The sequence below is a fragment of the Podospora pseudocomata genome, chromosome 5, assembly GCF_035222375.1.
Source record: "Podospora pseudocomata strain CBS 415.72m chromosome 5, whole genome shotgun sequence".
Taxonomy (NCBI): domain Eukaryota; kingdom Fungi; phylum Ascomycota; class Sordariomycetes; order Sordariales; family Podosporaceae; genus Podospora; species Podospora pseudocomata.
This window is the reverse complement of record NC_085889.1, coordinates 750,975-778,434: the sequence shown is the minus strand read 5'-3', so window position 1 is coordinate 778,434 and position 27,460 is coordinate 750,975. Positions and strand designations below refer to the sequence as shown.

Here is a 27,460-nt window from a genome sequence, read left to right as displayed (position 1 = left end):
CAGTGAAAATGACACAAGATATATACCAAACTAATTTCCCTTTTCCTTTGGTAAAGACAGGGCTTTGAAACGCTTAAAAATTGCCCTGCTCAAGGGAGGCAGGATATCTCTGTCTAATAACAATAGCGTTAAAGTAAGTATCCATCGCCGGGGTAGTAGGGATTTTATCTACATAGGAGGTCACGGCGGCAGGGACCAATATTTTTCTTTCATTAAGGTTATACTAGGGATAATATCTGGCTTGTCTGTATCGTATCTAAGCCATAATCTCTCAATCATTCGTGCGGCCGACCAGAACTAAAGCGCAGCACCAATAATTGGTCCCAAATCCGGGTTAGCTGTAGGTATTGACATCGTGAATAAATCGCCTTGCGCTTTGGGTCTTACCTTAGTGGCAACAAAGCAGGTATCGTCCTCACCATAATATAACTCTTCCGATATGTCACAACGGCTCTTCTTCTTTCGGCAGGACTCACAAGTACCAATCTGCCGGGCCATAGTCATGCGCTTCTTGGATTGCTCGTTGTACTTTTACCTCTGGTTGCCGGAAACTGGGAATACTGTTTGACCCGGTCCGCGGGCCAATCGCTCCATATTGGAAGATGACGCCGCTGCTTGCCTGTGCTGCCAGCGGCGTGCCTGGACAACTTAAAGATTAACTAGCCCATTATGTTTGCCTTTCAGTGATGTCGGGGTGGGTGACAATGTGGTAGACTGCTGAGCTTTTGGTATCTAGAGCCTTAGCTTTTGCTGTCTATTGTCCGAGCATTTCTTCTAACATGGGACTGTGAGTTCTCATACTTTCATCTGTCAAACAAGACCTATCTTCTCCGGGCCCTATTGGGTGCAAGGCGGCTGATACGATGTGGCGGCTCTGGTGTATTTTATAAGATGAGCGGTGAGCTATATTGTGATGATCTGAAGATAAATCGAGGCCATGGGCCGGTGAGATCTATGGAGATGCGATTACACGACTGACTGAACAGCAGTTCTATAGACACTCGCCCTTGTTGGATTCCCACTGATAAGCGGCCAGTTGGCGCAATGGTAGCGTGTGGCTCTCCTACTAAGGGATTGCAAAGCCGAGGTTGTGGGTTCGAGTCCCATGCTGGTCGAATATTTTTTAGCACCTTCCCCTTTGCGACAAATTTAGAATCCACAAATCTCCTTTCTACCGGAGTTTACAGAAGCCCAGAAAAAGAATCCCCCTGTCCTCCGAACACATCACATTAGGTAACTTAAAATGGTTCTTCTCGGCTGCCATCCACCCAACCCTCAATTTCTGCAGCTACCACTGTCATACCCCTCGCGCTTATCATCGTCATATTGGAGACGTGTGTTTCAAGATTGGGTTGCTCATTCATCAAGGCTGGGTTGGATGTTGCCAAAGTGTGGAGAAAGCAATAGCCCCTTTTGTGGATCCCACACCTGTGTTGCCATGGAGACACATTGCATTGCACAAAAGTTCCACAGCCCTTTAGGGTGACAAGATAGTTCCTGAAGTATCAAAGAGGTCTTACATGTCATACTTATTTCCAATTTACGCTATGAACAAGAAATGAAAGTCAGATATACGTCATAGTATCCACCACCACCACCACTTTTTCTCACTTATCCATTATCCGTCGCAAACTCTTGATCTCTGCTCAGTCCTTCTTCTTCTCTGGCTTCTGGGCGTACACAATCCTGATCGGAAACAAAGGATGGCAGTTCTTGTTTCTCATCTGCTTACGGAAGTGAGCCAGGAAAGCGTGGATCTCCACCACGGACCAGCCCATGACTTCTCCAAAAATGTAGAGCACCATGCCTGTTATCTTGTTAGTTTCTGGTCTTCGTTTCATCAGGCATGGTGGGTAGCAAACGAACCTTCCAAGTCCTGCTCAATAGCCAAATGGCTATACTGCCCAATCTCCTTCAGCTTCGGGTCCTTCGGGAATCCCGTCATCGGCACCTATTGCCATTAAGGTCAGCCTACATCCGCCCTACACCTCCTAAACAGAACTCACCTTGATATCCTTCACAGTTATGTTAACAAACCCAGCCTTCTCAATGCCTCTCCTCTGCACGTCCTCCTCAATAGGGAAGAACGTCCTCCCAAACTTCTTCTTGGCCTCCTTGAAAACTTTGGTCCACGTCCCCATCGGCGAGTCCTCCGTCACCGTCCCATCTTCCGAGTACAGATTTGCATCCGCCTCAAAACTCTCAATCCACCCCCCCGGCTTCGTCGCCGCATAAGCCTGCTCAAAAATCGCATCCCAGTCCGGAATCGAGCCGAACAAATACCTCATGTGCACAAAGTCAAAGGAATTCTCCCTGAACGTCCACGGCAGCGTCGCGTCCTCAATCTCGAATCTCACATTGGGGGGCACCCACGAGGGCTGCACAGGGGAGATGTCCGTCCCCGTCACCTCCAGGTTGGGGTGCAGGTCCGCAAAGTCACTGCCATCATCAGCGTCGGAGAAAGAAAAAAGGGGAAAAGAAAAACAAACATGGCCCACAAGCCCCCTCCAGTGCCCACGTCCAAAACCTTGCTAATCTTCCCCGCGTCAATCGGCGCCAGATACAACCTCCCCTCCAGCACAAGCGTCAGGCAGTGGTGAATGATATCCTGGCTCTGCAGCTGCTTGTCATCGTTCGGACCCCAGTACTCGGCGTTGGTCTTGTCGCTGTGGAACGTCCGGCCGTTGATGTTGCGGTATTCAAATATACTCGAGGACAGACTCGCGGTGGAACTCAGAATGCTGTCAAGGACCGAGTCGCTGTCGTCTTCAACGGGCTATTCCTCCCCCCCAAAAAAACCTCATTAGTCGCGCGCGCTTTGAAACAAGTAGGGTGTTTATAAGGGGGAGAGATACGTGCTGAGTCCAGTGCTCCCCATTCAGCGGATCAAGCGCATCATCCAAATTCCTCGGCGAACCCGCCCCAGATTTGGGTGAGCTCTTCCCTGACAATTTCCCCTCCGGCGCCGGGGAAGGGGAAGCAGCTGGTGGGGATGGCGCCGATGTTGCGGTGGTGGTGACAGGTGGAGCGTCGTCGGTGGAGGCCATCGTGGAAAAACGGTCGCGGGAGCCAAAATGGGTTCTGTCGATCAATCAATCCCCCACTTTCACTCAGCTCAAAAGCAAAAAGTCCGTGACAAGTGAAGCCGTTTGTCTTGGCCCTGTGGTCTAGACGTTGAGAAACAAAGAACACGCGGGCGCGCAATGTGGAGCACCCAACAAGTGTGCTGTTCGTGGGAAAAGTTGGGGCGAAAAGGAATTGGGACAAAAGTCAAGAACGCGGGGGGGACGGGGAACAAGAAGTACCACAGCTGGAGAAAATTAGCCCGGGAGGGTTCCGTCCGTCGGGGGTTTTCTTGGACGGTTGAACCAACAGCACCACACCACCCACCCGGTGTCCAGGGTTTGACAGCAAACTATTTCATTGCTGTCCTGCAGAGAGAGAGGAAAAAGACGCATGGGCGAGGGTAGGTTCTGGAAGGGGGTTAGCGCGGCCCAAGCTGCTGGGAATGGAAAGGGTGTTGTGTCCTGCCGTGCTACCCCATGATCTTCTTTGTTCGTTCCCGGCTGACGATCCATTCAATTGGGAATGCTTATGAATCGGGAATCTTCAATGATGAAAAACGAGAGAGGAAAACATCAATGGCTTGACAATCGTTACCCGTCTTCTATCCACGCAGCTCAGCTAGCCCAGTCCCCGCCAAACCCCGAAATCCTTTACACCCGGCGAGCTGCGGATTTCTTTCTCTGGTGGTGCACTGACAAACCGCTGAAGAAGTCACAGTCGCATCCCTCTGCAGCATCCCCCAGGGCTCCGAACCCGATTGGTGGCCCCCGGAGAACTATCTGCAGTAGGAATGGCGCCACTATGCAACGACAGCAAGGTAAGGTAAACAACCACGTTGCGTTCATCCACCGATTTCCACTTCGAAGCGAAATCCTTCATGTAAAAGAGTAAAGTTTTACCACACATTCTCCCGAACCCGAATTCGGGTTCCTCCTCCAGGAAAACCTGTCTTTCATCATTGAAGTGCATATCTAATACTAATTAGCTGACTCCGACCAGCCCCCAAAGCAGAAAACGCCACCCCCTCTTCTCTCCTAAAAGAACACACCAACACCAAGGAGAGAGCAAGAATGCGGACAGTTGGCTGCATCACCCCCACACCGACAGACCGCACCGAATCGCTCCGTCCATCCCCCCCGTCTGCCTTCCTCTTTGAACCCTATTGCGGAAGGTCATGCAGTGCTACATAAGACCTTGCTAGAGCCCCCCAGAAAACACCGACAGCAACAAATATCACATCACCGGCCTGGAAAACATTGCCATGATGTATCCCTCGGTCGTAACCGGGGTTCCATACACGGCGGCTTTGTCCAAATGCCCGAAATATCAAAACATTGTCCAGTTCGCTGAAGACTCGGACGTTGAGAATAAAAATATTACATAAAACAGACAAATTGGTGTAAGATATGCAATGTATAAACCAACACAAACATTGACAATAGAGGCAGTGACTCAAACAACAACAACAACAACACATAGAAGAACAGTCCATGATCAAAGCACCCAGGGTATCCCAATTCCATCCAATGCACCGGCCATCCCAAATCCCTATCACCCGCACCAACAAAAGAAACACAGCATGACTTTTCTCTACCCAACAACAGGTGACATCCCCGTCTTCCCCCACAATTTACTCCTTTCTTTTGCTTCCCTCACGCCCGCTGTTGATTCAGCCTGCCCACTTGATGTTGTAGAAAAATACCTGGTGCTCCCCGTCTTGGGCGTCGTAGTAGGCGGCGCTGCAAGCGGGCTGGCCACATCCTCGGCTTCATCAGCAATAATCTCCTCTGTGATCATAGGTGTATTGGCTCCAGTGCGGATTTGGTTATTTGTGGCAACAATGGTGTCCTCCTCCGTGTCATGCTCGTCAATCCTAGCCATCAGCCCCAGCCCTTCACCACTGTGGTGGCTGCTGGCTGAACTTCCCGTCGTCATGCTGTCGGCTGAACTGCCTGGGAGCAGTGGACTTGCTTTCCTCCATGCGGCTGGCTTGAGCGTGTTGTCGCTGGCAGCTTCTGATTCTTCGGCGATGGACTCAAATAGCGGTAAGCTTGGCAGCTGGGGCGCAGAATTTGGTACACCAGCCGCGCTGCTGGCGCCATTGCGCATGGTAGGTGTGCTTGCCATGCTTGGAGACAGACTCCCGACGAGCTTGGGCGCAAGCGGTGACATGTCCGCCACCATGGCAGATGCCAATCCGATGGCAACTGGGGTTGTTGGCGTAACCGGTGGGGGAGAGGTTGCCGTCTGTGGTCTGGCAATGGGCGGCGAGTTAGTACGGCCCACGGTGCTCGCCAGACGGCGGATGCGTGATCCAAGGGAGCTCGAGCTCGCTGGGGCGGCCAAGTTGTTCATGCTTGGCTTTCGCTTCTGTTGCAAACCCGAGAGTTTGGGGCTATCGGTGCCCACCCGGGTGGTCTCCCTTGACTTCTCCTTCCTTGCTGCATCTTTGTTTCCTAGCGGCTTCACCTTGGACGCGATGACTTCAAACTGCTTGAGCATGGTGGCGTTTTCAATAATCTCTTCCATCGTGACCTTGAGATTGGCATCGGCGCCTGGGATGTTGGCTTTGGGAAGCTCCCGGTTCAACTGCTGCATCATTTGCGACGCCGGGATCAGACTGCCCCAGAGATCGTAAAATGAGGCATTGTGCACCTGATCCTCCGGCACTCCGAGCGCAAGAGGATTCAAAATCGTCGACCATGTATTGGAAACCGCCGTCCTAATGAGCGTGATCTGTTCTTGGCTGAGGGAGTTGATCAGATTCAAGCTGTCGGCTTCTGAGCTCTGGCTAGAAGCTGACTCGCTCGGTGTCAGGGGAATTCGCCTCATCATATTGCGATACTGATACCCCTGTGGGATCAGCTCTTGCGTGAGGTTGGCATTGGTCAGCATGGTGATGTTGGTTGCCAGCATGCGGAGAGCGTGGTCGGCAAACGCTTCCGGGATCCGCTCAGAGCAGTACGAAATGGATATTTCAACTCGGCCAGGGGGTCGAACCACAGATCTCACAAAGAGATCTGGAATGTCCTGGGCTCTGGACTCGTTGATGGTGAATTTGCATGACGCTGCACCAAGATGAAATGACTTGGGCTCATTGGGCAGGATGGCGGTATCCTCATACTGATGTCGAACAACCGTACTGAAACGTGTCCAGTATGGCCATGGTGTGCACTTTTCGATCAGAAAAAGAGTCCCGAGGTTCTCAAATGGCACGCCGGCACCGTGCTGGGCTTGGACGTATTGAAGCAAACTCATGGGCGTCAATGAGGCGTCGGGAAACTGAATACGGATGGGGATCGTATTGACGGTTGGGCCCATCACACCAGCAACAGATACATTCCCAGGTAGCCGCACATGTCGCCCATCGATCAGTTCTCCAAAAACGACATCGGACGTTGCCGAGAGCTTGGCAAGCGTCATACCCCAAGCTGCCTTGAGGACTGTCTCGAATGAGATACCGAGACTTGAAAGGGGTCCCAGAGATAGCATGGGGTTTCGAATTGTCTTGACGTGGGTCGACATCTGGTAGGGCTGAGAATGGGCAACAACCTGTGTCATCACAGCGCCCTCTAGTAACGCTCGCCAGTACTCCTCCGCACCCGGGCCTTGGGCCATGGAGAGCTGGGCAGTCCGCAGGAAATCGCAATAACTTGGCCTTTTGGGTGCCGGTTGAGATCCATCGTAAATTCGCTTGAGGTCCTTGACCAACAAGGCCACCGACAAGTCATCATATTGAGCCTTGGTGAGCCTTAGAATTAGAACCGACTGTTTGCTCCCGTCCAAAAACATGAATTTTGTCATTGGTGTTTCAAACTTGGTGCCAGAGGACTGGTCCTTTTTGACAATCTTCTCCAACATGGTGGCAAGCCTCCAGGTCGGGCAGTAATGACGACGGAACTCGATGTCGGGATTCTTGAGAACAGCCTGGTACACTCGACGATTATATGGGACAAATACAGTGCGTAGAATTGGATGAATGCTGATCAAGGTTTTGCAGGCTGTTTCCAACTTCTTGGAGTCCACCGCGCCGATGAAGTTGAACGTCAAGTAATTGATGTTGGATCGTCCACGCAGCATACCCGTCTCAATGTACCTGATCTGAACAGACGAGGCTTCGGCTGCATCGGCAATCGAGCTTGGGTCCACTCCAATCTTGGGCGCAATAACCTTCTCAATGAAGACTTCCTTGATAGCGTTCGATGATTGGGCAGTTGATGAAGGGTTGGGAACAGGGGTTTGGTTGGGGGTTGGTGGTGGCGCAGGCGAATTTGATGCTGTGGGAACCGGTGGTGGTGGAGAGGTGGGTGCTTGCGGAACGGGTAGGCTCTGAGGACTTGCAGTCTCCGCAACGGTCCTGCTGAGTTCAGCCAAGGTGGCATTTTGAAGTACTTTGGCGATCGGAAGTGAAATGCCCTCGCGGCGGCAAGCGGCTACTAGTTGCCCAGCCATGATCACATCGCCTCCAAGTCCAAAGAAGGTATCCAAAGCCGTGATCTTGGAATCTTCCATGCCCAAAACCCTTGCCCACAACAATCTCATTTTCTCCTCACTTTCTGTCGGTGGCAGTGGCTTCAGCATGGCCAGTCTCGCTTCGGTAGAGAAGGCGCAAATGCTGAACAGTTCCTCTTTGGTCATCCCAGTGATCATCTTCTGTAGACGTCGTCGGTTGACCTTGAGAGACGGCGTGACCGGGAGATGCTTGACGGGTATGAAGACCGAGGGCAGCATGCACGGGGGCGGTCGGTTCTCCAGTCCAGCCTGAACCAGCTGCTTCACCGTAGCCAACTGCTCCTGGGTGGCAAGGCTCAGCGAGCTAAGGCTTTCATCCACCTCAATGCGATCACCAAACTCCACAAATGCAGCTAAAATGGTGTCGGATTTCGGTCCTCGGAATGCCACAATATCCACGATAACGTCCATGCCGCGACCCAGGCAACGTCGAAGATACTGCTCGATCTCCGTAACGTTGATCGTTTTGCCGTCAAGGTCAATATCCTCCCTCTGACTAGAGATAAATTCCATAAGACCACCCTCGGTGTATCTGGCGCGGTGACCAGTCTTGAAGTAGCGGGCCTTGCCTCCGGTAGTTCCGAGGGGCGACATCGGGCTCACAGTGGATTCCCTGTTTGGGTAGGAGAAGCCCAGTGTTGGTCCCTCCACAACAAGCTCTCCAACAGCGCCAACCGGAACACGCTTCTTGTGGTCTTCTGGGTTAACAATGAGGAGATTTCCGCTGAAAGGTCGCCCGATGCTGCGTAGATGATGTGTTCCCATTGCTTCGAGGAAGGCAATCCCGAGAGGACAACAATCCTGTGGCCCATAGGCCAGCACGACGTTGACCTTCCCATGCCAAATGTTGTACGTGTCATCGTCAAGGCTTCGTGTCCGGAAACAAACAACTTTGAGAGAAGGTAGAAGGGTCGGATCCAGTTTCCTCGACAGCAGAGGCGTCATGTAACTCCAGTTGACCTGCATGCGGTTGACGGCCGCACCAAAATCCTGTAGCTTCTCAGCAGCCGATGGTATGCAAACACAAGCGCCATAGACCAGCGTTGTGAAAATCTCGGTAATACAAATGTCGACATTGAAGGACGATAGCTGCATGACGCGACTGAGTGGTGTGATCCGAGCAGCAGGGCCTTGGCCAACCAAAGCGGTAGCCAGGGCAGAGTGGCTGAAGGTGACCCCCCGGGCCTCGCTGGTTGATGTAGGAACGAAAAGGACACAGGCAGCATCTGTCGGGGCGGCCATCGAGGTCAGCGATCCTAGGTTATCTGGAATTGCCCCCATGAGCTCAGAGGTAACGACAACTACTTGATCAAAAAGATTGCTGAGAACAGGGGCCGCAAGTTCAGACGAAACAGCAACCCTCGAGTTGGTGAGCCGTTCAAAAATCGGCTGGATGATACCAAGCTCGAGCGAATCCACGGGAACGAATGCAGCACCGGCCCTAAGAGCGTTAGCAAGATGAAAGTCAGTGGATCAGGATGCAAGAAACTCACTTGAGGACGGCCAGCATAGCGACAGGAGCAAGCTTGCATTTGTCCATCACCACAGGAACCACGGAATGAGGCCCAACCCCTGCATCCACCAAGTGATGAGCGAGCTTGGTCGCCTCTTCCTCCAGTTGCAGATATGTGTATGAGCCATCCCAGGAACATATGGCCTGCGATGAGGGCTGCATCTCCGCCTGCCTCGAAATCAACTCATGCACAACCGTGTCAGTGAGTGTCTCGGTTAACTGGGGAGATTCGGCATCCCAAGCCAGGATTTGGGCGAGGTCTCTGTCAGTGAAGAGGTCAACGAGGCCGATTGAGCTGTTGGGTGTTGCCAAAATAGCCCGGATGGCCTTGCCAAAGGTGCTGGCAACGTTGATCGACTGCTCTGGTGACATGATTCGTTGACCAATATCGACAAACAGCTTTCCGCCAGTGAATCGTGTATTTACGACGACATCTGTGTCGAATGTCTGCTGCAGTGTTATCGGTTTCAACTCGAAGCTCGTTCTTGTCGTAAACTTGCTGTTCAACCCAGCCGGTTCTTCTGTGAAAGTTAAACAAGAGTTATATAAACGCTCACCACCCTTGGCGCCCATGGCATGTTGCAACTCAGCCATGGTGAAATTCTGATGAGGCAGGGTCGCCTGGAGCTCCTCCTCAACCTTTTGAAGGGCGTGAATCACCGGGCCATATGTTAAAAGTTCGAAGGTGCAGGCAACTGTGTTCGCAAAGGACCCCACTGCGTGTCTCATTCCAACATTTGCCTCGTCACGCCCAGCTGTTTGGAAGCCAAAGCAAACTTGATTGGAGCCTGTAAAGCACCGTAGGAGCAGTCCCCAAGCGAGACGAAGTACTGCAGCGGCAGAAATCTTGTGAGTCCGAGTGAAGTTGGCCAACTCGTACGAAGTGATGTCAAGCTCCAGACCAGCGTTAACAAACTTCTGCTCTTCAGGAAGAACAGTGAGCCGCGGAAACATGCAGGGGGTGACCCCAGTCAGTTTCTCACGCCAGTATTTGAGACTGCTTTCTTGCCGGACATTTTTGAGGAAAAAAAGGTAATCGGGATATTGAAACTGCTCTGGTTCCATGATGGCCCTCTCGGTGGCGTACACTCGTCGCAAGTCATGAAGGAGAAGGTGAATGCTGATGGACTGTTGACCGGGTCAGTATCAGGCCATGGCCGGCACTTTGAATGGGTGCCCAAACTCACATCACAAAGAGCAGTGCTGATATCCAGCTTCACCAAAGTCCTTGTGGGCGCCTTGCAGACTGTCAGCCTGTGGAGAGGCTTGCTATCTGAAGGTCGGAGGTTAGGGAGGTTGCTGAGCTCGTACACTGGATCTTCAGCGGGCGCTGTGTCGATGAACAACATTTCAGGAGACGCCCGGCGCAGTATCACCTTGTCCCAGAGGCCTGTTTCGCTGACGCTCTCGGTAAACACGGTCCTCAGTGCCGCATGTCTCATGGTGACTTGTTGCCAGGCTGTGCATATCCTCGAAATATCGATGGGGTCACCATTAGGGGACGCAAACTCGTAAATTGCATGAACATAGCACGTATCGGGTCTCAAGGCCTGGCTGATCAGGATGCTCTGCTGGACAGCGGTGACTGGGTAAATGGTCTCGACATCGCGGACGCTGGGAAGGTTGAGTGTCAAGAGCCGTTCCTTGTTAAAGGTTTGCAAGCCCTCATATGTAACATCTAGATGCGGCACGTCGGTCAAGGTCAGTTCCTGCGGGTGGTACCTGAGTCGTCCAATAGCCTCCAGCAACAGATGCTCGTAGTTGTGTATCCACTGTGATATCCGAGTCTGGTCTGTGGAATGTTTGCTGTAGAGAAATTTCACCCTCGCCATCCCTTGATCGACCACAGCGTCAACCTCAAACATTGCAATGCGGCCCACGTCGGCTCCAATATCGGAGGTTCTTGAGCCCAATGACCGGCCGGGAATCGGAAGTTGCTCTAGGACGCCATCATCTCTTTCCAGATGCTGCATAGAACCGGCGTAACGAAATATGATCTCAAATGGCCAGTCGTTAGCGACGATATCGGCCTTGTTGTAGTGGTAGAAGCGCGACCCGAAGTACTGTATCCCTCGTCCTGGAATATTTCTTCTTGTATCTTTCAGGTGGCGAAGAACCGTGATGAAGTCGTCCCCGCTCTCGACCTTTTGGCCAATGGGGCAAAGGGAACTGACCCACCCCACTGTCTCGGAGATATCGACATCAGGGTTTAGGGGGTCTCTCCCGTGCTCTTGGTTCCAAATGGCTGGCACAGATCGGTCGTGGAAGGTCTGGGCGAAAGACAGCATGAGGGCGGCAAGGTAAATGTCAACGGAATCTGTCTGGAATACTTGGTTGCATGACGTTTGGAGTATCGAGGTAAGTTCGTGGCTAAGCGAGAAGCCGACCTCGACAGCATCGCCATATGTGTTGGCGGCATCTTGGAGGCCCCAGTAGGCATAATCGCCGGGTTGGACTGGGAAGGGGAGCAGCTCCCTTGGGTCCGGGCCACTGGCGTCAGCTTTCTGCATGTCAACCCACTTGTGGAATGGCATTGACCTTTGTGACAGCAGACTACCGTTCACGAGGAGCTCGTCCAAATCATGAATAATGGTGCGCCAGGATGGAACATCGACCGCAAGGTGGTGGGCGGCCAAGTAAATCCACTGCTGCTCATCCTGGGTAGTGAAGCAGTCAACTGCAAACACCGGTCCTGTCTCGACGTTGATGGATATTTGCGTCTTGGCGATAATTTCCTCGGCTTCCTTGTCGGATCGGATGGTGTTTTGAGATATCGTGTATGAGCCCGGTACCTCGGGCAGCGCCCTTTGCACCCACCCATGCAATCCCCGGCCGAAGCGCGTGCGGAGCATGGGGTGGTGCCCAACGATTGCCTCGACGGCGGCGGAGATATCGGCAAAGCTGAAGTGTTTCTTGAACCGCAAGAGAAAGCTCTGGTTGTAGCGGTAGCTCCCTTCAATGCCAACTCTCCGCTTGAGATCACCGCCCATCGAGGTCTGGAAGTACAAGTGCTGCATTGGTGATAGATCAAAGACATCCGATGTCTCCTCGTCCCATTTGTGAGCCAGCCCGCCCCGGGTTGCTGCAATGGCTGCCAACTCGGACAGTGTTGTTGATCCGAGGGCTTCGGAAGCGTGGATATATATGGACTCATGTTTGCATCGAGCAGCGAGTTCCATAGCTGTCATCTCATCCCCGCCCAATTGCGAGAAGGAGAAATTGACGCCAATCTGACTCTGTGGGACATCCAGTATTTTGCTGACCAGCCTCTGCAGTGTCTTTTCCATGCCCGATTCTGGGGCTTGCAATGTTTCTTGAAGCTCCAAGCTGAGAGCCTGGTGGTGGACATCCTCATTGATGTTCTGGGCCCATGTTCGCAACCGTCTCTCGTCCACGTCGCCAGAGTCTGTCATGGGCATTCCGTCCAACACAATCCACAAGTCTGGCACGGCGTCGGGCTCCAGAGTTGACTCGGCTGCTTGCCGTAAGTTGGCAACTTGGGTACCGGCAAAGAGGGCGTGTGACTGTGGAATGAGATCGATCGGCGAGGAATCTGTCTTCTCTTTCTGCATGGAAGCGAGAGTGAGAAGAGCCACCAGCTTGCCCTCCAACAACCCAGCTTTTGGCCTTACCGTGGCCATCCTCCCAATCTCTGGTTGTATCCCAAGCGCTTGTTCGAGTTCCGTTCTCTGCTTCCCCACTGTCACCGAACTGGCCTGGCTCGCCTGGCTTGGCTTGCGCGAATGAGCCCCGCCATCATCTTGCGCCATAATATTGTTGTGGCTGTCGACGTCAGGAAGGGCAAAAAATGGGGCATCGTCGAGTTCATTGTCGATGTTTCGCGCTGGCGTGGTGCATGGCGTTATGCATGTCTGTAATTCGGCGAGGGTCGAACATCGAAGAATGTCGTCCACAGCAATATCCATCCCAGCATCCAGGCAAGCCTGTCTTAGCGCAGAGGCGCTCTGTTCGTCACCTCCCAACTCTCTGAAGGAGGCCTGTATCCGCAGTGTTGCCGTGTCGATTCCCAAGACCTGAGAAACCACACTAAGCAAACGCGCTTCGAGGGGTTCGTCTTCGAGCATTAACCAGGAAGTCGAGGCATCGATGCGCGGAGGGGCAAACCTCTGGGGGGAGGCCATGCTGACAAGCAGCGCCTGGGACGGTATAAACACGGACAGAGAAAGCGGCAAATGGGTATCTCAAACAAAGGAGAAGAGTTGGAGGGTCGTCAGGCGCTGGGCCGCATGGGGCACAGCAGGAGGTTGGCTTGACGCTCTCGAAGTGGTTTGGTTGCACATCAGCAACACCTCTTTCGGGTATCGGGATGGCAGCCTGGGGTCGGAGAGAGCTGCGGGAAGGCGGGGGAGGAGCGAAAAGACCAGCAAGCAACAAGCAAGCAAGCAAGCAGGCAGGCAAGCACAAGGTGAGAGAGGGAGACGTGAGTGTGGTCGAGATGTATCGGCGACGTTGGCCGCAGAGTCGCATGTGTGAAATGATTTTTGCTGCTGAAAGCTTGCGTACGTGTGGGCTGTGGTCTGGAGAGCACCACACAACCGCGCCGCTTGTTGCAACCTTGGCACAGCGACGATGGATGCCGCAGGGGACGAAACTGAGCACCACGGTGGGCGTGCCAGGGAGCCTTGCGACCTTCCCCGTCATCAGGACAAGCAGCCCAATCATGACGGGGGCATGCTGAGCTCAGCCTCTGGGCTGCATGACCCCCTTTGGGCGATCGCCAGATCCGGGCTGGAAGCCGGCACACCAAGAGAGTGCATGCACGGAGCTAGATGGGTGCATTGCCATTGAGATAACGGGGGCGGTGATGCTGAAGGTGTCTGAAGAGAATCATAGGACCACTGTCTCGCGGCCGGGTCCGGAGAGGACCGACACACAAGAGATAGGTATCAGGACGGCCTTGGTGCTCAATTTTGCTGGGCCGCCCCCGGAGCGCCCCCAAACAGCAACATCCTGCGACGGACCTTCGCAAGCTGGTTCGAATAAAACACCGGAATCGCCTGCTGAGAGTGCTGAAGGGGTGCATTCTGTGTAAGCCGATCTGGCTTGTGTAGGACCTCAGCGATTTTGGCAATCAGTTGCATCGCGGGGAAGATTGACGCATCTCAATCGTAGTGGTCTTCATGTCTCGAGTGTTGGCGCAACGGCAAAATCCAACGCCCTAGAGAGGTTGGTCAATTAGCGCACGCTGACCTGCCAAGAAGGGGTGCATTTAGCGCCCGCGGCTGGCGGCAGTTCGGAGCCTCGAGGTGGTGTTTCCATGGTGGTGGTGCCAACCCAACACCCATCGCCATCAAAATCTTGGTTTTATATATGCGGTAAGCTTCCCGTGCCAGTGTACGAGCCCAGCCAGTTGTCCTTGGTGGGAAGGGTTTATCGAACCAGCTCTTTATCGGATGGCATCTGGCCACCCAGAGCATCGTTTAGGGCTGAAGCATCGGGACGCGGACCGACTCGTGATGCAGGCTGACGGTGGTACAAATAGCATTTCTCGTTGATGTTTCTCTGTCGTTCGTATCTTTGTGGGCAAAAGGTCGGCACCAGGTTGAAAGAGGAAGTTGGCAATGGATTTCTTGTGACATGGTGTAGGTAGCAAAGAATCAAGGAAACAGAGGGGTTCTGCGGCACGCAAGATCAAACCCCACCAAGCCTGAATTGGCTTACTCCACATATTCCAACCACACAGCACGGACCAGTTTTTTTTGATGTTCTTAAATCTCCTCATCACAAGAATATTTCCGGTGTTCATCATGTTGGTTCTTCTCATGGACTGTAGGCTCCTGGCGAGACCCAACCAACACCAAAACCAAATTAGACTCCACACTAGCACAATGCTTTTCAGCGTCAGTCTTGCATTCTGCAAAGCATCCCTCCCTGTCTTCTGCAACCGCAGCCTCAGGTGAGATCCTGGATTGCCAATTGAAGCTTTCCATTGTCCGCATCAGCAAGCTCAACAGCTCAAGCTTATCGCTCAAGATTTCCACTTACTTAACCCGTTACTACCTCTCATCCTCGGCTCCATCCTTGTTTGTAAATTGGAATGCACATCTGTGGTGGTAATGTTACACCCTCGCACAACTGAGGCGCGCGAGGGAGCGTCTGCGCCGTGAACTGACATTGCTCCCCGGTCAAGCAACACCAAACAAGCGCGGTATTTCGATAAGGGGTGATTCCTCCCTGGACCCTTCCAGATGAATGTAAACAGCGAGGGCAGAAATCAAGGCCTGCCGCAAGCTTATTCGATTTAATGGTCCTAGCAGTTGTCTGCAACAACTTCACCGTACTTACTGATAACTAACATATTTTAAACCGGAGCAACGAACAGCCTGAGAAATACAGTTTAAATAAGCCTGATATCGAAAACGGACTTCTCAGCCTGTAGTCCCTGAGCCGCCGTAGTCTGCGCCTGAAAAACGCCAACTCGTCTGTATGTGGGCATATCCATCAGACTGCTGTTCTTGTCTGCCACCACCAGCAGGCCAAGTGGATATTCCGGCTGCGAGAATATCAAATCATCTGTGTCAGGATCTACACCCACTGGAGCGGAGCCAAAGGCTAGAACTAATGCCTGAATATCTGTAAGACAGTCCAGTTTGGCAACATCTGGCTCCTTGTAAGTGCCATTGTTCCTCAATCCCGATGACGTGAAGCCATCTATTGCGCCTCGAGCCCACGCCTCCACAACCCCCTCTTGAAACAAATCAACCCTATAGGGATCATTATCAGCCAGAACGCTAACGTCTGTTGGGCGCAGCGAAACCGGACGCAACGACCCAGTCAGGTCGACGTAACCACCTTTCACTCTGCCGAATAGATCTGAACCCAAGGGCGCCACATAAATGTGGCGAATCTTGCACTCCGTTACCAGTGGAAGGGAATGAGACTTTGACCATCCAACCTCACCTTTCCACGAAGCCCAGCTCCAAGACGGCGCACAGAATTTGGCTGGTTTGACCGCGTCGTGGCGGGTGGACCAGAACAGCGCCCTCACAAAGTCACCTCTCCATAGTCCTGCAAAGTATTGGTCATCAAGTCCAACATTGAAGCTCCGAGCCAGACCGGATATTGCCGGCAGTTTATCTTCCTCGACCGTGAGATTCCGGAGGGAGTACTCCGCAACCATGGCCCGCCACAATTTGTAGAGGTTCGTCTTGTCTCTTCCTTCTGTCGTCTTGCTGCTGTTGTCATCTGATGGACCAGCCAAGGCAGAAGAACCAAATCTTTCCTGCCAGCGATGAACATTTCTGTAGACTGTTGTGCTATGCTCCAAACACCGTTGTGTCTGACACCGAAAGAACGACGTCGTGTCCCGAAAGTACACCACCCTGCTCGACAGGACATCTTCCTGCAGCGTCCAGCCACGCGTCGCCCACGAGCAGCCAGACATATGGCTGGGGTTGTTCGCGTCCCAGGCGCTGTACTCTTGATGCCAAGAGAGTAGATACGAGCCTGACACGGTTCCCGATTGTGACTGAAAGGGGACAACAGCAAGTGGGCCAACTCCAGGTCGAGACAAGAACCCAGAATGACATGAATCTCCAGCTGCGGCAACTACAGTCAGATAGGCGTGGCGGTACACCCGAAACATTGATGCCGCTTCGGTCTCCCAGTCCTTATGGTTGTCCTGGATGATGCAGAGAGCATCTATCCAGATGTATTGTATGCCTAGGCGACGGGCCAAGAGGACCAAGTCCCGATGGGTGCCTGGCATTATATCCTCTGGGATTGTTTCAAGCCGTTGAGGCAGCGTTGCGATGGTGGTGGTTAGCTGTGGTCGGGTTTGAGATGGGGGACCCCAGCAATAGCTTAGGGCAATGTACTGGGTCGTCAAAGGAAGGCTGGCCCTGGAGACCTGAATCAAACGGGGGGTTATATCATCATGTGTTCCTATGTATATGAGCCTCGTGGGAAGCCAGCGGGACTCCACGTTTTGGCAACTTGGATGCTCGTCGTCGCAGGTTCTCAGCCAGGTTTTAAGAGTCTGTATACTACCCTGGCTGAGTACGTCGGTTGATGGTACTTTCAGAGTAATTCCCAGACTTTCAGAGACAGCCGCTGCAACGTATGTAAGCCCTCGATTCGGTAACGGCCAACTTGGACATCAAGAGCGACGTACTGGAGCCGGGATGTTGATATACCCTCACGCGCACCCGCCAGTCTTGCGGCCATCCCTTAGACCCAAAGGTCAAACAAAGTGAGTGAAGCCCATCCTCTTCCTCGGCGTCATTATTTCCAACGAGATCATTCGTGACAACCATCAAGTCTGAGCGCATCGTATATGCCGGGGTGTCCAGTTTAACTGTAACAACCCGAGGGCACCCTGCTGTCTCTTTAACGGCGGCATATTGCTTAGGGAGTCGTTCCCGGAGCAGATGGCAAAGGAATGCGCAAAAGCTGCAACCGTTCTTTGCCGACAAGCTGAAGTGAGGTAGGTCCGGGAGCGTGTCACCTCTCTCCCAGCAAGTCATGGGGTCCAGTGCTCCAATTGCGTCGCCCGCTACATCATCGAAAGTGATCCCGACACATTCTGGGCAGAGGGTTTTTGCCTTCATATTTCGATCCATGTTTGGCTTCAAGAGGTAGATAGTGCCTTGTGGATAAATGGTGCTCCGCGTGTTTTGGAGTGCGGGGTAACGTTGGCTCATAGCATGCATAAGGTGGCACAGCACACACACGAAATCTGGAAAGGTAAGCATCCAGGTAAGGATGGCTTCAGGGCTATCCAACGTTTATTGATCTATAGATTGGGCCTTAACCCCCTGGTATGTAGTTAGACACCCACCTGACACTCCAGATGTCAACCGGAATATTCTAAGAGGTTGCTTGGCGAATCAGTTGACAAAAGTGGCCTGGCCGGCGTGCTAGTCATGGATGAATAACCCGAGTCAGGCTCGATGGAAGGTTTTGCAGACGAATGCACGCTCTGCTGATGATGCGGTGAATCGACCTGGCTATAGGGCGAAACACGGGGATATGAAGTCACGGACGGAGGGGTCACCCAGTTCATCACCCTTTCACGAGTCTCAGCACCTTCTTCTTTCTCGAAAGCCTCACCTTCAGTCGGTGATATAGACCGCTCAATCGTTGCTTTCCATTTTTTTTCGAGCTCCCTGACAGGGCTTCTGTCATAGGGTGCAAAGATGGTAGGGTGGGTGTAGACTGCTCCCCACGAGTTGTCACGTGGCTGTCTAATAATATTGTCTGTCTGAAAAGATAGACTTCGTTCTGGTTTTTGGCGAATTGCCTGGATTGCTCCGCGAGGGAGCTCAGAGGCAGTGGAACTCTAAGAACGGGCTGCAGAACTGACAAGGCGCTGTCAGAGGAGTCCTTAATCTCTCGTATCGTGCAAGCTGGCTGATGCTTTTCTTGGGGGAGGATTGACGTGAGGCCATGCAAGCCGACTTTGTGTTGGGTCTCTGCTATATCACGGTCATGGCCAAGTTCATAGTCGCCCATGGGCATAGCGGAATCCCCTGTGATCTTTGGCGTTTCGGTCCAAGACAGTTCCAGATCGGCCTTTGTTGGGAGAGCGACTTCATCCACATCAAGCTGTGCTCGAATATCAGACAATGTGCTCTCTAAAGGGACTACATGAGCCTCGCTAAGCGCATCCACAGATATGACGTGACCGTATACTTCGTGTGTGGTCTCGCTCACCACCCATGATCCCGAATCTCCAGGACGGAGCTCTAAATAGATATTAGCTATGTGTCAGCATGGAAAGGGCGAGGGTTGACCATCATACCTGAGTCGGAGCGCAGGACGAGGTCTAGAGTCTGCAAAAAGGTCCTTCCTGGGAACATCATGATAGATGACCCATTAGACACTAGAGATCCCTTTTGGAGACCGTGGCTGGTCATAACAACCACGTCTATCTTCTGCTGTGGTTGCAACGGCACTCTGGAGGCTAACAGATTGATTCCAAAAATGCTTGGCGGGTGGCTATCGGGGGCGAGGTTGGGGAGAAGAACGGCAGTGTTCAACTTGATCAGAGCCCAGTCATGGTTGGCTGAAGTTGTTGAGGAAAGGCGAAGGGAATCATGGGCGACTTTACCAATCGAGGTCATCGCATTTAACTTCGGAGAGTGGCTCGGTTGTGGGTATGCGTCACTCTCGTTTAGCTCAGATATCGAATCTGTGTCTGTGAACTCCTCTGAGTCGAAATCATCGTCATCCCACCGGTCAACGTCATTGCTCCCTTCCACTGGATGACTTGCTGTGAGCCCAAACACTTCAGTGATTTCTCCTCTGGTGACAGTTATTAAGCCGCCAAATGTTGCAATCGTTTCTGCTGCATCGACCACCATACGGATGCTCATACCACAAAACGTAACTCTCCCGTCAAGATGGGCAAAGACGTCAAGCGTGTCCTCTGTTGACAGGCGTATTACACCCTTGTCTAAGATATAGACTTCGAAATCGGGCTTCAGATCTTGTTTGATGTGTTCCTGAGCAAAAAAGTGTCTCACCCTTTTTGCAACGCGTTTCTCACACTGTATAACGATGGAAAGCTTGGCCGACTCCTCGTCAGAGCCCATGTACTTCAACTTCATCGAAATGTCCCCCGGGTGCGCTTTCTTATTCCCCTTGGATATCGCTTTCCAGAGCGAGTTGGTGTATTGATATCTGAAGTCGAAGAAACGATCCCGTTGGTCGTCGGAAATTGGCTTGTCGAAGACCTGAGGAACAGAGACAGGGACCGATGTCCGATCCAAGAAATTGGGTTTGCTTTCTTGGGGAGTGGAAGAAGTTGACCCGTAGCCTGAATCGGCTCCGCTCGCGACTACAAAGAATGCATCCGCATCTTGCGGACTGGGAGACTTTTCGAGCTCCGCGCTAATTTGCGCAGCGGAAACATCGCCCTTTAGATTCAGAGAAGCAAGCTTCTCTTTCAGCTGGGCAGCATCCGGTTCAGCACGAGGAGGGTTGGCTCGCATTGGCAGAAGTGCAGTATTGTAGGAACTGTGGTTCTGAATCTTGATCGCGCGAAGTAGAGACGTCATGCTAACAGGTAATTAAAGGTAGAATTCCAGTGGTCGTCGATGGGAAGGGGGAGGGAGACAAAGATGTCAGAAGAGGATGCCTTCCGCAGTCATCCAAAATTCGCTTGACGTACCTACGGGATGATCCATCCAGACACAATTGCACGCAGAACGAGGCCTATATCCCCGCACTTGCTGATCGGTACCCAATGCTGGCTGCCCAAAAGCTGAGCAACTGCGCCGCCGCCCGCGATGCGTGAAGGCTTGAGCCAAGATCTGCGATTGGACTGCGTTGCCTAGATGCGCAAGCATTCCCCCGAGTCCGGCATCAGCAGCTATTGTACCCTCACCGAAACCCGAAGCCAGTCATGGGGTGTGTTACAATACTTCAATCGCCTACCTACAGACTTGTGATCGAGGCTTGATTTCCTTCACCAAGATTGATTTATTTGGATCTACGAACCGCCATGTCTGCACTACCACTGAATTCTGTCGAAGATTCACTCTTCCCAAGGCTGGGAAAAGTCCTTTGGGGCTGGGAATTTTGCAATGATCTTGAGTCTGAGAAAGAGTGCAATTCAAGGAGCTGTCCTCATCGACGAATCGGCCAACTTCAACGATTTTTCCAGTTTTACAAAGCACTGATCTTGAACTATGTCGACAGCTGCTCTCCCGAAAACAGGCTATTCAAGACACACCAGGATCTTCACCATGCGATTCTCCAATTAAAGGCAAACCCGGATCTCACCCGAGCAGAGCTTTGTGACTTCATCGCCAATCAAGGGGCCCACAGAGAACTAAGGCGAAGTAATCTGCTCAATGCCAGCAGTCTTGTGGTCAATGTCCTCACCATGATAGATTGCTCAGCGCTCTATCAGTCACCGGACCGTCTAGAGACGGGGACATACAGGCTCCATTGGAAGGATGACGTTCTATTTAGCAAATACATACAGGACCTATTTCCCACCACGAGCCATCCGATTCTCAGCTTCAACGAGAGCCTTTCTTCCATCGAGATGAAGTCAGAACTTCGTGCCGTCAAACTCCAAAAACGACTACGAATGCGGTTTCGGGATACCCACGATATTCAGGACCACTTGAAATGGGATCGAAACCAGAATACACTCGAAATTTATCACCATACCGCGTTCCTCAAAGAACAGCTTCGGCTGACGAAAAGTGATGGAGACTTTTCCCTTCCATCTAACTCTATCAGAGTGTAAGTATCTGAGTTTCCCTCCGAAACAAAAGAGAAACCAGCTGTCTAACAACACAACAGTGGAGCTCTCCCGCGTCAACTGGTTCTCGAGATTCTAGACTCCCTCCAAAGCATCATCTTTCCGTTGAGCGAGCCAAAGTCAAAAAGGCTTCTCCGGTCTCTGACAGAACGATACTCTCTTGATCCTGATATCCAGCACCTGGAGGTCAGCGCCATACGCAAGACAGGCGAGGAGAGCATCGAATACGTATTTCTGGCCGACAGGCTGGCCGAGCTGCACAATGAGCTGCAGACTCCCAGGCCACGGGGCTGGCTGGGCAGGCGACTGGAACGGAAGAGCGGGGCGAGGTACATGCTGATGGCTACCCTCTGCGGTGTTGCTTTTGCTGTGCTGCTTGGTATGGCGTCGTTGGCGGTCACCTGTTACCAGACATGGGTTGCGTACCAGGCTTGGCAGCATCCTGTTTCTCCCTTGGGTCCTTGATGAGGATGCAGGTCATGGAGATAGGGTATCTATCTACCTAGGTACTAACTTGCTGTGTAGTCCAGGTCTTCCCGGCTGTTGAAGGGAGCTTCTTCGTGATGAAAAACGGACATGATGAGGCACAAAAAGACGCCCTGGGTGAAAAGAATCCGAGGTCAGACTGGTAGTGTGGAAAAAAGAAAGGGGCTGGGGGCACTTGAGATTGGGAGGGAACATGGCAGATCCACCTAGGTGTTGACTTGGTGGCCAAGCCTTGCGTGCAAATTTTGTATACCTGCCTCTCGAAAATAGAACAGAAGAAGGAGTTAGCACTGGTGATCATTAATTTGAGCAGTTAGGCTGCTGACGAGAGCAGTGACGATCAATAAGTGACTGCGCAGCAGCCTAAAAGGACTTGCCTGCCGGGCGAGGAAGCTGAAGTCCGAGGAGCCGTGCCTCTTTGTACCAACTTTTGTTCCTGTCTGGGTGCCATGGATCTGACCAAGAATGAAGGTCCGGCTTCCATGCATTAGTTTACGCGATAGTCTGCATATAGGTATTCATTTCGATTTGAGTACAACAGCCAATCGACAATGACTTGGCTGATCCAAGAAAGTCAGAAAACCTGCTGACGATGTTCAGGTGCAAGTGGGTGATGGAAGAACATATTTGAGTCTCTATATCCGTAAGAAGATTACCAGTACTCACTGAGGTCACCAGGTCCCGTGCGGCCATTGCCTATGATATCACAGGAGGAGTGGGCTCCATATAGGCCAGGTCATTTGGGTAGCTGGGGTCCCAGGAGATGCCTTTCGGAGCTATGCTGACACCACTCATGGTCAGGCTGACGATCGTTATCAGGTTGTCCATCGAGATTCTCCTCGAGATACGTCGTGTCATGGCTTGGTTTACTGGAGCTGAGGTGCTCTCTGTAGTCTGGAAGAAAACGGCTTCGAGGCAAGGTCGGAAAAGCAATAACATGTAGTACCACTGCGCCGGACTCAGCCCCTGCCAAGGTGGCCCGAAGGAACATCAACAATACAGGTAAGCGCCTCCAATACCACCTATCTTCACTGCGTCATACCCTCTTCCTACCAAATCATAGCACATCTAGCGCTAAGGCTCGGCTAACAGAGCTGACGTAACTAGGGCTGTGCCATTTCAGCGTGCTACCTTCTACACATGGGAGTCGGCGTTTGTGGTCCCCAGCGCAGCAGTCCTTTTGATATACCTGATACAGAATAAACCAAGGATCATGTTGATCTTGTCAACTTCCTCTTACTTAAGTGATCAAACCTTTACGGCGGGCAACCTTGCAGCTTCACAGATCGACAGTAAGCTGAAGGATGGTCTCGGACTCTGGGAGTCGAAGACCTAACCAACTATGGCGATGGAATGCCTTGCGCATCCTTACACCAAGACTGAAGAGATACCTTGTAGTTTACGTCCTGTCGGTAATGCTTAGGACGGGTATATAAAACCCAGTTCATGTCGACATGAAGTCTTGTTTCCCACTTCTCATCCTCATCCAGCCTCACAAAGCCCAACAAGAGCAAGCAACCATACCTTAGACTTCAGGAACCAACAGAAAAACATCTTCGACATGTCTTCCCTTACCGCCGCCTTCATCGTCGGCGCCGCTGTTCTCTCCGGCGTGCGTGCCTCCCCCGTCGCCAGCGCCAACGCTGCTGTGTCCACGCCTTCGTTCCTGACAACGATTGGCCTTGACCCCGAGGTCAACATCACCAAGCGTGATGTGATCGGAAGATTGCCCAACGGTGCCGACGACATTGAGCACCGGTTCCAACCTGTCTTGGACTTTGACGGCGATGGCTGTTACTACACCTCGGCCATGGACGACCAGGGCAACCTCAACAACGGAATCCATAACCCCGGTGACGGCGTGCCTCCTGGTTGCCTGGCCCAAAACTGCCGTGAGGAGAACCGCCTGCAAAGCAACAACGTCTACAGTCGCGCGCGGTGCAACAATGTAAGTTCCCCCTTCCGGCGGAATTTTCCAATCACCTGCTAACTCGCGATTGACACCAGGGATGGTGTGCCATCATGTACGAGTACTATTTCGAGAAGGACCAGCTCATCTGCGGTCCCGCCTGGGGCAACGGTCACCCCCACGACTGGGAGCACGTCATTGTGTTCGTCCAGGACGACCAAGTCAAGCGTGTCGCTCCCTCATGCCACAATGAGTACCCGACAGCTACCAACGAGCCGCGCCTGCACGATGGCACACGCGCCAAGATCGTCTACCACAAGGATGGTGCCCGGACTCACTGCGTCAGGATGGCCGCCGAGGCCGACGATGATATCGAGAATTACACCGGCGAGTGGTTTCTCGGTGAGCTGGTCGGATGGAACCACTACCCGACTGTTGACCTGCGGACAAAGTTGGTCAACTTCCACCAGGATGCCAAGCCGAAGCTCAATGATGCCGACTTTGCTGCTGCTCTGAAGGCGGCGGCTGGTGATCAGGTGCCTGGCTTCAACCCCGACTCAGATAGCTGAGCAACTCTCAGGTTGATGGGTGTGTCAAGGTTGGGGTTCTGGTCCAGCATGGGACGCAAAACTGAAGGTTGTGAGAGTGATTTATTCAGGTTCTATAGAGATGCGCTCAGTAAGCACATGTAACTGTCAGGGAGGGAAATAGGCGTTTCTTTGCCCACACTCGCTTGATTTGACTTGGCACCGGCTTGCCCACCAAGGTACCTATTCATAGATGCCTACACAATAAACCACAATGCATTGTAAGATAGGTACTACCTCAAAGACATAGTGCGCTCCTGCCTTTCAGTATTATACCACAGTAGGTAGGCAAGTCCAATGGGGCGGCTTCTGCATAAGTACCTCGTGTTTGGAAAGATTTGCTGGTGAGGCTGTGGAAGGAGAGAAGGGGAGATATTGTGGAGTATTGTGACGGTGTAGTACCCAGAAGGATTACATTGCGGGGTGTGTTGCTCTGTGAACAATGGTTGAAATGGGTGGCAGGGCCAGTTGTCTAAGGCCATATGAGCTTGTTACCTACCTAGTAACCCTTTGTCCCAGCTCTCTTGGTCCTTAGCCTCAGCCAAATCCCAGCTACTCCAGTCGTTTCTCTCAGCTTCTTCAGTTGTTCATCTCAGCCTCCGTAAGGTAGTAAAGTGTTTGATAACAGCACCACGCCCATAAAGAAATGCCTGATCAATATATGTTTGGAGACCTTGAGCAAGGTTGGAGATTCCCGTGCCAATGGAAACTAGCGGGAGACGTTCTATTTGTATTTAAAAACTGTTGATATCTGAGAGGATGTACTACAAGGCCCAGAACATGTGAAGACACTTCGATGCAAAAACCAGACAAACATTGTTCCCTAATTCCGTTCGCGTGCCAAAGCCACCCTCATATCTTCATCCCATGCAGAATCCGTTGGATCATACTACAGTTGCCCACATCCTTCAAAATGAACATCATGCCACTAGTTGCCTACAAACTCGTCTTCCCGCAAGACCTCCAGCTAGCAATGTGCTAAGGAGGTCATGTCTAGTCCTGCACCTTGATAATTACCTTGCCCACATGGCTGCCAGAGTACAAATAGTCGAACGCGGCCGGGGATTCATCAAACGTAAAGACTCGGTCAACGAGCGGGGCAAGGGATAACTTTTTCTCAGCCAGAAACTGATTCAGCTCCACGAAATCCTGCTTGGAGCCGACACCAATACCCCTGGATCACTCATCGTTAGTGGAATCATTGTCCTTGGCAATCCAGGGAAAAAGAAATAAAGGAAAAGAAAAAAGAATGTTTTTTATGGCAGTGGAAATAGCTTACTTCAACTTCGCAAACTTCGACATCAACGCCATGATAGCACTTGGCTGCCAGTCGCCATTGAAGCCGGCCAAAAAGCCAACAAGAGAGACGACACCACCACGTGAACGCAAGAAACTGATATCTTCCGGAAGAGACGCCGGTCCAGTGTTGTTAATGACAAAGTCGACGCCCTTGCCGTCGGTGAGGCGCTTCACTTCCGAGACTTGGTCAGAGACGGTCTTGTAGTTAATGGTACCGACATCAGAGCCGAGCTTTCGGATTTCCTCAAGCTTTTTGTCAGAGGAGGACGTGATGATTGGTTTGACGCCCGCGGCAAGGCATATCAGCAAAGCAAACAGACTGACGCCTCCCGTGCCTAGCTCAATCCGTCAGTCACTATTTCACTATCATGGGTCAGTAAATGAGACACAAACCTTGCAACAAGGCACTTCTAGGATTCGGCGCTTTCAAGTTGTCGAGAGCAGTCCAAGCCGTGACACCGGCACACGCGATAGTGGATGCCTCTTCCCACGGCAAGTGCTTGGGCAATTGCACAAGCTCCTTATCCTCAAAAACCGCATACTCCCTCAGAACGCCATCTACATCACCCCCAAGTGCCCGCATCGGCTCGTCATCCCCTGCAACAAGATGGCCGAGATCGAAATTGACCGAGACATGGTCTCCGATGGCGAAATCCTTCACCGCGCTTCCGATAGCCGCAACCTCAGCAGCTGCGTCGGAGCACGGAATGCCACGCTCAATCACATCCACCGGGTAGCGCCCGTTCAGCATGCCAACATCACGAAAGTTGAGGGAGACGGCGTGGATCTTGAGGAGGACATCGTGCGGCGCAAGCTCTTGCACCATGGGTTCAGTTGAGGGGACGATGGTCCTCGGTAGGTCGCCGGTGGTGCGCCTGAAGGCTTTGTATGTCTCTGGAATAGGCATGACGGAAATTGGAGAACTAGAGTCGATGCTGTGTGAGACGAAATCTCAAGTTTAGAAAACGTATGGTGAGTTTACAGGATGAGGATACGTAGATATATTCAAAGTTCAGCGGTCAAACGGGTCATTATCATTAGTAATCTTCCCAAAGCTCGACGTGGAGAAATGCTTGGCCATCTTGGAGACTTGATGCTTGCGGGTTAATTATAGGAGTCATTTTCCCCAAAAATGGTTCGCCCAAAGCCGCAAAGAAAAAAAAAAGCCGCAATAAATACACCCAATCGCAGGTAGATACACTGGAAATGACAGACACAACAAAGATAATCACAGTGCTATGAGATGTTGGATGAACAGTAAGTACATGGACAATTCGGAGCACCATTGCTTGTCGTTGATTTCCGCAGACGTCATCCGTGCCATGGAACCAGATCGGACTCCGCGGCGGTTATCTCCACAATTACATAATCACCATATTTGTAAACCTCCTGTCTCTAGAATCCTCGATTGATTCTTGAGATGAATCCAGAACGGTGATCTCAGCCTGGGACTTTGCTAATTGACGCAGACTCCCAAGCGGCAGAAGGACCGTAAAAGCCACAGCCTCCTTTATCACTCATAAAACCAAGCATCTCAAAGCCCCCGCAGCAGGCTCAAGCACGGGTGCACATCCAGACTGTCATTTCCAGGGAAATCCGATACAGATTTCGGATGACATACTGCCAAAAACTGAGGAAGATTTCTCTCCCTATCTTCTACATTCACACCCCTCAGTCTTCCAATAAACCTGAAGCATATAACCGCCGACAGAAAATAGAAATCGAAAATACAACGGGCTGTAGAAAATAGAGGTACTTCGGCACAGCCCAGGCCCTCACCTTAGGTATATAGTCGTTTGCTCCTCCCAACCTACCCGCAAATCTCGGGTCTTGGGGTTTTTAATATCGGG

At 52.1% G+C, this 27,460-nt stretch overlaps 7 protein-coding genes and 1 non-coding gene across 8 annotated transcripts; 2 read left to right on the top strand and 6 right to left on the bottom strand.

The window, feature by feature from the left end:
* Positions 1-1,030: 1,030 nt before the first annotated feature.
* Positions 1,031-1,115, bottom strand: QC762_0075700. The gene has a single exon. It is a non-coding gene; the product is annotated as a tRNA-Arg (tRNA).
* A 361-nt stretch (positions 1,116-1,476) lies between these two features.
* Positions 1,477-3,047, bottom strand: QC762_501060 (uncharacterized protein; the record flags this gene model as incomplete). The annotated part of the gene is made up of 5 exons (XM_062890535.1): positions 1,477-1,807; positions 1,867-1,951; positions 2,007-2,439; positions 2,490-2,776; positions 2,856-3,047. The coding sequence occupies 5 exons, from the start codon at positions 3,045-3,047 to the stop codon at positions 1,647-1,649; spliced, it is 1,158 nt and encodes a 385-aa protein (XP_062741661.1). The 3' UTR covers positions 1,477-1,646.
* A 1,609-nt stretch (positions 3,048-4,656) lies between these two features.
* QC762_501070 (NRPS protein) lies at positions 4,657-14,690 on the bottom strand (the record flags this gene model as incomplete). Its single annotated transcript, XM_062890536.1, has 3 exons — positions 10,279-14,690; positions 9,072-10,219; positions 4,657-9,019 (listed from the first exon to the last, which is right to left on the bottom strand). Exons 1-3 carry the CDS (start codon positions 13,231-13,233, stop codon positions 4,657-4,659), a joined length of 8,466 nt encoding a protein of 2,821 aa, XP_062741660.1. The 5' UTR covers positions 13,234-14,690.
* A 630-nt stretch (positions 14,691-15,320) lies between these two features.
* On the bottom strand, positions 15,321-17,721 carry QC762_501080 (uncharacterized protein). Its single transcript, XM_062890537.1, has 2 exons — positions 17,226-17,721; positions 15,321-17,164 (listed from the first exon to the last, which is right to left on the bottom strand). The coding sequence occupies exons 1-2, from the start codon at positions 17,671-17,673 to the stop codon at positions 15,450-15,452; spliced, it is 2,163 nt and encodes a 720-aa protein (XP_062741659.1). The 5' UTR covers positions 17,674-17,721; the 3' UTR covers positions 15,321-15,449.
* Positions 17,722-17,809: 88 nt separating this feature from the next.
* On the bottom strand, positions 17,810-20,225 carry QC762_501090 (uncharacterized protein). Its single transcript, XM_062890538.1, has 2 exons — positions 18,855-20,225; positions 17,810-18,798 (listed from the first exon to the last, which is right to left on the bottom strand). Exons 1-2 carry the CDS (start codon positions 20,110-20,112, stop codon positions 18,116-18,118), a joined length of 1,941 nt encoding a protein of 646 aa, XP_062741658.1. The 5' UTR covers positions 20,113-20,225; the 3' UTR covers positions 17,810-18,115.
* QC762_501100 (uncharacterized protein) lies at positions 20,012-22,248 on the top strand. Its single transcript, XM_062890539.1, has 2 exons — positions 20,012-21,310; positions 21,371-22,248. Exons 1-2 carry the CDS (start codon positions 20,559-20,561, stop codon positions 21,792-21,794), a joined length of 1,176 nt encoding a protein of 391 aa, XP_062741657.1. The 5' UTR covers positions 20,012-20,558; the 3' UTR covers positions 21,795-22,248.
* Positions 22,249-23,376: 1,128 nt separating this feature from the next.
* Positions 23,377-24,293, top strand: QC762_501110 (uncharacterized protein; the record flags this gene model as incomplete). Its single annotated transcript, XM_062890540.1, has 2 exons — positions 23,377-23,763; positions 23,823-24,293. 2 exons carry the CDS (start codon positions 23,377-23,379, stop codon positions 24,291-24,293), a joined length of 858 nt encoding a protein of 285 aa, XP_062741656.1.
* Positions 24,294-24,974: 681 nt separating this feature from the next.
* On the bottom strand, positions 24,975-26,634 carry QC762_501120 (putative secondary metabolism biosynthetic enzyme). Its single transcript, XM_062890541.1, has 3 exons — positions 26,004-26,634; positions 25,591-25,945; positions 24,975-25,485 (listed from the first exon to the last, which is right to left on the bottom strand). Exons 1-3 carry the CDS (start codon positions 26,515-26,517, stop codon positions 25,305-25,307), a joined length of 1,050 nt encoding a protein of 349 aa, XP_062741655.1. The 5' UTR covers positions 26,518-26,634; the 3' UTR covers positions 24,975-25,304.
* Positions 26,635-27,460: the final 826 nt, after the last annotated feature.